Source organism: Erythrolamprus reginae, chromosome Z (genome assembly GCF_031021105.1).
Source record: "Erythrolamprus reginae isolate rEryReg1 chromosome Z, rEryReg1.hap1, whole genome shotgun sequence".
NCBI lineage: Eukaryota > Metazoa > Chordata > Lepidosauria > Squamata > Dipsadidae > Erythrolamprus > Erythrolamprus reginae.
Window position 1 is genome coordinate 140,647,196 of NC_091963.1, and position 12,325 is coordinate 140,659,520.

General features: G+C 39.4%; 1 protein-coding gene across 2 annotated transcripts in view; it reads left to right on the forward strand.

The window, feature by feature from the left end:
• The window catches only part of RIPK3 (receptor interacting serine/threonine kinase 3), a 42,418-nt gene that overhangs the window by 10,104 nt on the left and 19,989 nt on the right, over positions 1-12,325 (forward strand). For both annotated transcript variants that reach the window (XM_070727198.1, XM_070727197.1), the window contains 4 exons: positions 255-415; positions 4,755-4,804; positions 6,820-6,993; positions 8,429-8,511. In XM_070727198.1, coding sequence (XP_070583299.1) covers positions 255-415; positions 4,755-4,804; positions 6,820-6,993; positions 8,429-8,511 — 468 coding nt within the window. The remainder of the gene's footprint in view (positions 1-254; positions 416-4,754; positions 4,805-6,819; positions 6,994-8,428; positions 8,512-12,325) is intronic.

Genomic DNA, 12,325 nt, shown 5'->3' on the forward strand with positions numbered 1-12,325 from the left:
GTAGGGATATTGTTTGCAAAGCATGCAGAAGAAAAAAGTTCCATGTTTTCTCCCTTGGACTCTGGAAGAAAAGGCAAAATATAAATTCATAAATATTTACCAGTGTTCATTTAGCATCTCACTAGTATAGTGTTGATTGAAAATATACAGCCATAGCTTTTAAGTCAGCAGATGTCTGGAGAAAAATAAAACACTGTTCTAACCTGTGTAATTATGATTTAATTTAGTTCGTAACCCATTTTTATGGCATTCAGGTGTCAGATTTTGGCTTATCCAAGTTTAAGCGAGGAACAACCCAGCAATGTAACCTCAGTTCTGGAGAAGAGGAATCCTATGGTGGGACCCTGGAGTTCATGCCTCCTGAATCCTTTGTTGATTTTAATTACAAGCCAGCCCCCAGCACGGATATCTACAGGTGAGCTGGGTTGCCTCCAGGATCCAATAAGGGATGCTAAATCCAAGTGCACACCTTGGAGCTAAGCTTGGTTTGGAATTGATACCCATTTGAAAGCAGAACATCTAGCCTGGGATCTGAGGTCCATTCTTGACTCTTCATTTTATTTGTCTAAAACTGGCTTTCCATAACAGGAAAGCATTTTTTATTTTATAATCAACCAATGTATTCTATTTCCTCCCATCATTTTGGCTGAATCTGAAATTTAGCTAATAGAGAGAATTGGACAGAGAGGCTCACTGGTTTGAAAGAAGGGTTAAAGACTAGAGACCATTTCCTGTATTTTTCGATTCATAAGGTGCACCAGAGGTGAGCCGAGGTGGCACAATGGGTAAAGTGCAGTACTGAAGGCCACTAATGCTGACTGCTAGATCTGCAGGTCAGCAGTCCAAATCTCATTAACGGCTCAAGGTTGTCTTAGGTGGGTAAAATGACGACCCGGATTGTGGGGGCAATATGCTGGCTCTGTTCCAGAACCACCTGCAAAAACCAAAATCCATGAAGTAGGACTTTCTCTCTCCCTCTCCCCCACACATTGTCCCTCACTTCCCCCCCTCTCTTTACCTCTCGTCTCTCTGCCTTCATCTCTCTCTCTGTCTCTCTTGGGGAATCCTCGCGAGGGGCTCCTGGAAGCTCTGCTCTGCACCTAGCAACAAAGTGTCACTTTGGCAGGGACAAGGCAGGCACGCTGCTGAGTTAGCCCCAGCCCCCCACCCATGCTCGGTCGACAGGACCGGCTAACTCAGCTGCAAGCCTTTAAAGCAGCCTACCTTCCATTCATTACTGCTCAGGTTAGGGGAGAAGGTCTGACTCAGGCAAAACCGCCACCACCTGCACTCACTTCCGGGTCTTTCAGCAACCTATGATGCAGGTGAATCGCGAAGTGGTGAGGGATCACTGTATTGTGTTGCTATGCTTATGTTTTTATTTATTTATTTATTTAGTCCAATACATAATACACATTGAAGAGAATAGATATGTAGTAATATAAATAAAGAAAAGAATAGAAGAAAAGATATAAAAGTATGGGTGAACATATTGGAAAGGAAGAAAAGATAAATGAGATCAGGAAAGACAATTGGACAAGGGACGGAAGGCACTGGTGCACTTATGCACGCCCCTTACTGACCTCTAAGGAACCTGGAGAGATCAATCGTGGATAGTCTAAGGGAAAAATGTTGGGGGTTAGGGGTTGACACTACTGAGTCAGGTAATGAGTTCCACGCTTCAACAACTCGATTGCTGAAGTCATATCTTTTACAGTCAAGTTTGGAGCGGTTAATATTAAGTTTGAATCCGTTGCGTGCTCTTGTGTTGTTGTGGTTGAAGCTGAAGTAGTCATTGACAGGTAGAACGTTGCAGCATATGATCCTGTGGGCAATGCTTAGATCATGTTTTAGACGTCGTGGTTCTAAGCTTTCAAGACCTAGGATTGATAGTCTGCTTTTGTAGGATATTCTGTTTCGAGTGGAGGAGTGAATGGCTCTTCTGGTGAAGTATCTTTGGACATTTTCAAGGGTGTTGATGTCCGAGATGTGGTATGGATTCCAGACAGATGAACTGTATTCAAGGATGGGTCTGGCAAAAGTTTTGTAGGCTCTGGTGAGTAATGTGAGATTGCCAGAGCAGATGCTGCGTAGGATCAGGTTAACAACTCTAGAAGCCTTTTTGGCGATATTGTGGCAGTGGGCTTTGGCACTTAGGTCATTCGATATTAGTATTTTACTTCTAACAGATGCTTGGTGGCTGGGCTGAGGTTTACACCTTGCTGGTCCACACGATCATTTGATATTAGTATTCCAAGGTCTTTTACTGAGTGGGGGTTGGCTGTGAGATTTTGTTTATTCAGTTTATATATGAGGTTCGATTCTTTTTGTCGATGTGGAGGGTAGAACATTTGCTGGTTGATATTTGAAGTTGCCAGGTGTTAGACCAATCTGAGACAAAGTTGAGGTCTGTTTGGAGAGTAGATGTGTTGTCCGTGGTGTTGAAAAGTTTTACATCGTCGGCGAAAAGAACACATTTGCTTGTAATATGATTGCAGAGGTCGTTGATGTAGAGAATGAATAGAGTAGGTCCTAGTACACTGCCTTGGGGAACGCCACTTTTAACCGGGACAGGGGTGGAAATGGCACTTCCAATTTTGACAACTTGTTGCCTGTTTGACAGGAATGCAGTAATCCAGCTGTGGAGGAATCCTGAGATGCCATAGGATTTGAGTTTTAGGAGTAGTTTATCATGGACCACTGAATCGAAGGCTTTGCAAAAGTCAATATAAAATTGCATCAATGGATTTTCCTTGATCAAGGTGGGTAGTCCATATGTTTTTGCAGTGAAGTAGTTGAAGGTTGCAGGATAATTTCTTTCTGAATCCAAATTGTTTGTTAGAGAGTAGGTTATTAGATTCTAAGTAAAGGGTGATTGATTGATTTATAATTGATTCCATGACTTTACATGAGGTGCAGCATAGAAAAATTGGTCTGTAGTTGTCAACGAGAGAAAGGTCTCCTTTTATGAAGATGGGGATGACTACTGCTTTTGACCATAGCTTGGGGAGTGTGCTGGTCCTGAAGGAATTTTGAAAGATGATGCTTAGTGGTTCGGCTATAGCAGAAGAAAGTTTTTTTAGGAAGTATGCGCAAAGACCATCTGGTCCAACTGATAGAGAAGGTTTGAGGTCTTGGATTGCTTTTTCAACACGGTCCATAGTGAAGTCTACTTGGGTTAGGTCGTTGAGAGAGTTTGAGGTGCGATTTATGAAGATGGGGGATGAGCCGTTACTGTTAATGAGGACAGAGCCAAAGAAAGAGTTGAAGAGGTTAGCTTTGGATGGATCATCATGGTTATTCTTTGTTGTTGAGTCCAACGAGAGGTGGAATAGGTCTAGAGTCTTTGAGTTTGTTGTTGACAAAGTTGTAGAAGGCTCAGTTAGATTTGGTGCGAAGGAGATTTTCCTCTTGTTTGCTGTGGTAGTTGAGACATTCTGCTTTTATTAGTTGGCAAATGCTTTTGTAGCATCTTTTGAAGTTGGTTACTTGGCCTTTTTTATTTTTACACCAGAGAGATCTTTTTTTGGTTTGTAGTTTCCTTATTGAGACAGGTAAGTTATTTTTTGTTTTTCTTCTGGTTGAAGTTAATGGTACATGTAGTCTGATAAGTCTTTTAATTTGTAGTAAGAATGTGTTGTAGAAATCATCAATAGTGTTGTAGTTAGAAAATATAGTTCGCCATTCGAGAATTGAGAGATTGGCATCTATGAGTTCGTAGTTGGCTTTCCTAAAATTGTACTTAGGTGACACATTATACAGGTGAAAGTTATCCTGGTGTAGTAATCATGCTATGATCACTGTTGGAAAAAGGTTCTTTTACATGCAGACCATAGATTGTGCTTTTGCTATTACAGAACCTAAGTGTGGTATTAAGGGAAAGATCACATATAATGGTTTCTGGAAGAATAAGATCATGTGCAACTTGGATATTTTTTAGATTGAGTGATTTTTTATAGAATATAGCTACACCGCCTCCTCTGCGGGATTCACGGTCAGACCGAAGGACAAGGTAGTTACTTGATGTGGTGATGGAGTCAGGATAGGATGTATTTAGCCATGTTTCAAAGACAAAGATCAAATCAAATAAGTTGGTGTCTAGAAGGAGGAGGAATTCAGACAACTTGTTAATTATACTTCTTGCATTGATTAGTTTACATTTGAGATTGAGTTTGGGTTCTGGGTTGAAGTTGGGCTGAGTTGAGTTGAATTTAAATTGGAATGGATTGAGGTTGGATTGAACTGAGAAAGTAAGAGGCGCGCTTTTCTATTCTTGATTGGAAGTACTAGGGATGACAATTTGTTGAGGAGGGGTAGTCGGTTGGGAAGTGTGGGATGTCTTCTTGTTTTTCTATTTGTGGTGTTTGTTATGTTGTTTTTTAATGGAAAAAAGGTTAATAAAAACTATTTTTTTAAAAAAGAAACATCTTCAAAGAAAAAACCGAAAGTCCAGTTGCCTCTTGAAAAAAAGCATTTTTGGAATGACCATGACCTGGATTAGTGAGAATCTCCATGGATACTCCAAAGAATATCTAGATAAACTGAATGGGCAACATTTATTTTTTTTATTTAGTTAGTTCCATCTACCTTAAGGACTCTGGGTGGCTCACAAAAACAAAAAACCCCAGAACATACATTATTAATATTAAAACATCTAAAAAGAAAAACAATTTAAAATAATTTAAAATCAAACTTCATTAATTCTTCGATGGGAGACTACCAGAAAATATAATCTATGCCCTTTTACTTTTCAGTTATGGAATCCTGATGTGGTCAGTGTTAAGCAATCAAGAACCTTACCACAGTAAGTCATGCTTCACTTTGCTTTCTGCTTAAGTATTTCTGCTTTCAGATGTATCATCTTTCATAGGTAAACCAGATAGCAAAGAAATCAAATGGCTATTCCTGTGTTATGGTAAGGCAACAGTAACCAAATCTTGTAAATCTGATATTACAAATCTCCTACTATCTCTTTTATAACATGAGAACTTAGGTAGGATAATTTCTGAGTTATTTTCTCCACTACTTATGCCGTTGAGGGCTCCTCCCCACCTTAGCTGATTGTTCACATCATTTCTTCCCTGCTGGCCAAAGTCATTCTCACAAGCAACCATATTGATGGGTTTTGAATGGAGTAGAGTAGAGTAGAGTAGGGTAGGGAAGGGTAGGGTAAGGTAGGGTAGGGTAGGGTAGGGTAGAGTAGAGTAGAATGTGGAATAGAATGGAATGGAATGGAATAGAATACAATGCTTTATTGACCAAGTATGATTAGACACACAAGAAATATGTGCATAAGCTCTCAATATACATACAAAGAAGAAGGTATATAGATCATAGATCTATTATAGATAGGTCATAGGTCATAAAACATAGTTTTATCATTATCATTAATCATCAGATACAAACAAATAAGTGATAAATCATAAGATACTAGTAGAAGAATGTGGTAGGAAAGATGAGAGGGTGAGAAGGATGAGAAGGATAATAGCAATATAGCATTAAATACCGTTAGAAGAGAGTGTTGTGGGAATTTGGTGTTCAAAAGAATGATGGCAATGAGGGGACTATTTTTGTGTCAAGTTGTTTTGGCATGCAGTGCCATTTAACCTCACTCACTGGTAATTCTTGTCTGAAAGAATTCTGAAATCTTGTCTGAAAGCAAAGCATAATGAAGCATATTCATGATCTCCAAATTTATGTTTGTTTAACTTCACTCAAACTCCTGTAGAATCCTCAAAAAATATTCAGAATGATAATTTGTTGGGAAAGTTGTTTGATTTCCTGATTTTCCTCACCAAAAACTATAATTCTGTGGCATGAAGGAAGGCATGAAGTTTAGGTTGATTTATGTTAGCAGCACTGAGAACATAGTTATGTCTACTTTCTTGACTTTAAAAAAAAATTATTTATTTATTTAGTTTGTCAAACGTACAAGATAACAGGTATAAATATAAACATGGACATGAACACAGGATATGAGTACAAATAAATGGGGAAAATTATTTATTTATTCATTCATTCATTCATTCATTCATTCATTCATTAATTCATTCATTCTATGCCACCCAATCCCTATGGGACTCAGGGACAGAGATGGTAGGCAAGCTGATATGCTTATGCACAGCTCCTTCACAGACCTCTGAGATCCATGGTAAACAGTTTAAGATTGAAGCTGGGGGGGGGGAGGTTAAGGATGTAACAATGGAGCTGGGTAGAACATTCCTTCCAGGCATTGACTACTCCGTTGCTAAAGTTGTATTTCCTGCAGTCGAGTTTTGAGTGGTTTACCTTAAGTTTGTATCTATTGTTTGCCCATGTACTATTGCGGTTGAAGCTGAAGTAGTTGTTGTACATTGTAGCCGACAATTTTGTGTATTATGCTTAAGTCAGACCGTAGGCGGCATAGCACCAGGTTGTCCAAGCCCGTAATTTCGAGCCTGGTGGCATAAGGTATTCTATTGTGAGCAGAGGAATGGAGTACTCTTCTCGTGAAATACCTCTGGATCCATTCAATTGTATTAATGTCCGATATACAGAGCTGTATTTGAGGATTGGTCTGGCAACAGTTTTGTTTGCCCTAGCTAGCAATACAATGTTACCAAAGAATTTGAGACCCTTTTTGAGAGAATTGACAGATGGAAGGGTGATTCTCTACAATAAAAGAAATATTTATTTCCCTTTCATCTCTGCTGTTCCATTTCTTTTGTCTGTCCCTGTTGTTGAATGACTCTGTATGGGTGCTTGATCACCAGGGCTTGTGTTATGTTCTGTTTAAAAAAAAAATACCATTAACAGTTTCTATTTCAATTCCGTGCCTAGATCTCCACCATGGCAATGTGAGTTCCTTGATCAAGATGCACATCCCGCGAGGTCAAAGGCCACGGACGGAAGATCTGGAGAAGCAGGTTGATCAAGTGCTGAAGCTGGAAAACCTGATTGAGCTTATGAGAAGATGTTGGTCTCACGATAAGGACCAGAGGCCGAGCTTCCGGGGTAAGTGAGATGCCTAATGGCTTCCCTGGCACATAATCCAAGTTGCACCCATTATAAAAAGGGGAAGGATACTCATTAGCAGAAATGCAACCACAGTACCATCTTTCTCTTCACTGGACTTTGGCTTGGGTTCATCATTAAAGTGGACTGCATCTTAGTAGTTGTAGTGAATAACAGAATAGTAGAATAACAAACAGAGTTTGAAGGGATATTGGAAGTCTTCCAGTCCAATCCTTCACAAGTAGGAGACCCCTATACCACTCTAGACAAATGCCTGTCCAATCTCTTCTTAAAAACTGGTGATGGAACACCCACAATGTCTTCTTTTTTTAAAAAAAAATATTGTATTTTTTCATTTAACAAATCTCATGATTTATACATAACGGCTCATTCACTTATTATTTACATATCTATTATATACATATCATTATATTCTAATCCAAGTATATTCCTTACTTACTATGAGCTATTTAGATTTCTTTTCATTTCAAAATGTGTTCCATATATTCCAAATATATATTTTACTCCTGTTTGTATTTTACTTCTTTTTTTCTCATTGTCTATATTCAATCCAATAATACAATTTCTTCCATAGTGGGTAATATTCTGAATCCATTTGTCCTTTCATTTGACCATTTTGGCACAATATTTTTTTTTTAATTACCAAGCTTTCAGAGGGTACATTTTTTGTCTCCACCATTGTGCAAACTCTATTATTGTTGTTATAAGATGTAACACAATGTATGTGTTTTTTTTATTAGAGTCCCCAACAAAAATAATTCTGGTGTATATTCTATTTAAAGGCCTGTTATTTCCTGAAGCCAGCTGAATTTTTAACCAATATTTCTTTGTTTCTATGCACAACCACCACCTTGCTTTTGACTGCATTTCCAACAATGTGGTTTCAAGATTGGATAAATCTTTGCCAGTCTTCCATATTTTCTCCCAGTCTTCTAATTCTAAGAGGCAGCATAGCCCACAGTTATTAAATGTGTGGAAAAAGACTCTCAGAAGGGACCCTCCCTAGTTTCTTCGGCTGTAAAAGTGATGATGGGAATAGATTTGGAAATATTTCAAAAAATCTGTAAAAGTGATTAGTTATTTCTGTGTTTGTTTTTGTTTTATGTATTGTTTTTATATCTGTTTTATATGTTTTATATAAAAAACCTAATAGAGATCATTTTTTATATTAAAAAATTATGAAGGCAAAACCAAAATCTACATCTCTAAAGATTTCAGGCATCTGCTGGAGGCTGTTTTACTATGCAGGAAATTGGGACTATTTTCTGCCTCTAAGAGCACATTTCTCTATTTCTCCTTTGGGGAAATACAATATTTTGCCTCTCTTAATATATTCCCCCAAACATTTCATTTTTCAGGATGGGCGGGCTTTCCACAGTTCTTTACTTATTCTTGTTTCTCCCCCATTTCTCAGATTGCAGAGAAGAAATGGAAGTCGTGTATTGCTGTTACAGGTGGAAGATTAGGCCAGCTGTCACTAAAGTCCTAGATATTTTGGTAAAGAATAAGATTTTTAAAGTTGCCTTCTTATGACCAGCCTTCAGAGGGAAGCAGAGCTCCAGTTTTGCCATACAAAGTATTTCCATGCAAACTGATCACTTTTCTTTTCTTTTCTTTTTTATGCCATTATATTTCTTGGATGTTAATTTTGCTACATAGTCAATAATTCTGTCCCATACAAGCTAGTCCTCAACATATGACTAGAATCGTGCCCCAAATTTCTGTCACTAAGTGAGACATTGGTCAAATGAGTTTCCCCCCATTTTACGATCTTTTGTGCTATAAGTTCTTAAGTAAATCACTGCAGTTGTTAAATTAGTAACACGGTTGCTAAGTGAATCCCCTTTGACTTGAATGGTCCTGTGAAAAAATGGTCATAAGCCACTTTTTTTTTCTTTATACAGAATAATCAGGGATGGGCTGCTGCCCAGATGGGAGGGAATGCAGTGGGGTAGCGAAATTGGAGCTCCACCCCAGAGCACCCAATTTGCACTGAAAAATGCTGAAAGAAAATGCAGGGCATCCTGCATAACCCATGTCCACAGTGTGGTAGTAAAAAATTTGGTAGCCCTTCACTGAGTACAATGAACTGTTGTAAGTTGAGGACTACTTTTAAATTATCATCAGGTGGTATAATTACTGAGTAATTAGAATGCAGTATTGCAAGCTAAATTTGCTGCCTGCCAGCTGCCTGCAGTTCAACACTTCAATTCTCACTATGCTCAAGGTTTGACTCAGTCTTCCATCCTTCTGAGGTTGGTAAAATGAGAACCCAGATTGTTGGGGCCAATGGCCTAACTCTGTAAACTGCCTAGAAAGGGCTATAAAGTGAAGTGGTAGATAAGTCCAAGTGTTATTGGTTTTAGTGACTGTTCAAACTTACAACAGTACTAAAAAAAAGTGACTTACAATAGGTCCTTCCAATTACAACCACAGCAGCAAATTCACAGTCAAATGATCAAAATTTAGGTACGCATTTGCAATGGTTACAGAATTCCGAGGTCTTGTGATTACTATATGTCAGTGATGCAGAACCTAAGGGGCGTGCATAAGTGCACCAGAGTGCCTTCTGTCCCCTGTCCTAATGTTTCTCTTTTACTAATATCACGTATATAAATATTATTATAGCTTTGTATACCACCAATATGTACTTGACAAAATAAACGAACAAACATACAAACAAATAAACCTTTTTTGGTGCCAAAAGGATGTACATACACGATGCCGTGCCTACGATAGCATGTCCACACCCATAATGCAATGCCCTGTGCATGCGCACAATTCCCCCTCCGCCCCCCCCCACCGCTGCTCCCCTGTGTGTGTGTGCAGGCCTCACTGAAGCATCTGGATTTCCAGTAGCCCATTGGAAAATCTTCTGAAGCTCTCCTCAGGGTTCAAGAAAGCCTCCTGAACCTTGGGGATGGCGACAAATGGCCCAAGGGGCCAACGGGAAGTTCAGAAATGAAAGGAAGTGGAGCTGCCCTACTACTTACCTTCGGATAGTTGCAACCAGGCCTCAGCTCATTTCTTCTGCAGCCAAGAAGGCTTTCCGGAAGGCCTGTGTAGCCGATAACAGAGCTACGGATCGATCAGTTATGCAGGCCTTCATGAAAGCCTCAGCTGCAGAAGAAATAAGCTGAGAAGTGAGGGGCCTGGTTGCAACTGTCCAAAGCTGAAAACTTCTGACAGTGAAAAGGAGGGTGATACACACAAGTGAACTTCCAGTTGGCGCTTTGGGCCATATTTATTATTATTATTATTATTATTATTATTATTATTATTATTATTATTATTATTAATTGGATTTGTATGCCGCCCCTCTACGCAGACTCGGGGAGGCTAACAACAGCAGTAAAACAGTACAACAAAATCCAATACTAAAAAACAGTTAAAAACCCATTATATAAAAAAACCAATCATACATACAAACATACCATACATAAAATTGTAAAGGCCTAGGGGGAAAGTGTATCTTAGTTCCCCCATGCCTGGCGGCATAGGTGGGTTTTAAGCAGTTTACGAAAGGCAAGGAAGGTGGGGGCAATTCTAATCTCTGGGGGGAGTTGGTTCCAGAGGGTCAGGGCCGCCACAGAGAAGGCTCTTCCTCTGGGTCCCGCCAAGCGACATTGTTTGGTTGACGGGACCCGGAGAAGACACACTCTGTGGGACCTAACTGGTCGCTGGGATTTGTGCAGCAGAAGGCTATGGAGAGAGCAAAAATGCCCAAAAAGAAGCCCCAAAATCAGCTGGCACACTCTGGTGCTGACATAGGGCAAACCTTGCATGCCTTCAGATATGGCTCTGCGTGCCACCTGTGGCACGGATGCCATAAGTTCGCGATTACTGATGTATGTGATCTTACCAGCTGGCTTTTGATCAGCAAAGTCACCGGGGAAAGCCGGATTCAATTAAAACCAGTTAACTGACACAAGCCATGGTGGTGCAGTGGTTAGAATGCAGTACTGAATTCTACTTTTCCTGCCTGCCAGCCACCTGTAATTTGGCAGTTTGAATCTCACTAGACTCAAGGTTGACTCAGCCTTCCATCTTTCTGAGGTTGCTACAATGAGGACCCAAATTGTTGAGCCAATAGGCTGACTCTGCAAACTGCTTAATAAAGCACTGTAATAGTAAACTACTAGTAGTGGTAAAGCACTGTAGTAGTAAAGCACTGTAAAGCAGTATATAAATCTAAGGGCTATTACTATTCACACATTATAAAATTAGGTGTATCTTATTCACCAACCTCCTTTCTTAGTAATGGAAATTGTGGTGCCGACTGTGACTTGGAATAATCAGTGGGAATGTTTTATCCTTTTTTATTTTTTGAGGAGGTCATGGACCCTAGATGAGATATGAGTGGTACAACAAAGACTCCCACTCAAAAAAGTCAGGAGTTTAAAAGTCATATGCAGTGGCAAAAAGTATAGTCTAAATTAAATTTGCCTTCTTAAAATGAATTACCAATATACAAATATTGGTAAATGTTAAATGATTGGTAAGTAAATGATAGCTGCATTCCAGTATTTGATGGGCTGACATAAAGAAGAGCAGGCCAACTTATTTTCCAAAGTATCAGAAGATCAGACAAAAAACAATGGATGAAAATTAATCAAGGAGAGAAGCAACCTGGAATAATGGAGGACAATTAATCAGCCTGTCTTCAGAAGTTGTGGGTGCTCCATCACTGGACAACCATTTGTCTCAATTGGCATAGGGTCTCCTGCTTGAGCAGGGGGTTGGACTAGGAGACCTCCAAGGTCCCTCCCGCTCTATTCTGATTGATTGAAATACTCCCCTATTCATTTCTTAAATTCCTTACTATCCATTGGCAATTCTGGGCTCTTAAATCCAAGCAGCTTTCAGAGGAAAGCTGATCTCCTCATTCTTGTGTCTCCAATTCTTTTTTCATTTTCATGCTAAAATCTCCTTACCCACTCCTCATTTTCTTTTGTTACTCTCAGGCCAATCAAGGCTTTGACATTTCTCTTGGGGGTGTTTTACAGTTTGTTTGACCATTTTCACAAGGCCCTGAAGACATGGCTTTACCAAGAACTCTGTCCTGTGTGATATACCAAGTGCAGAAGCTGAAGTAATTGCTTCGATGATTGGGCTTGGGATCTAGGAGGTTTATGTATTTTACAAAGGTTTTTGAAAATATGCTTTTATATTGCTTTTTCTTCTTCTTCTTCTTTTTAATGTTCTATTCTTTTTTGTTGCTTTTATATTTGGTTTTATTCTTCTGAAGCCCTCCAGGAGAAAAAGAGAGAGATAGACAGACAGACACAGAGACACAGAGGCAGAAATCAAA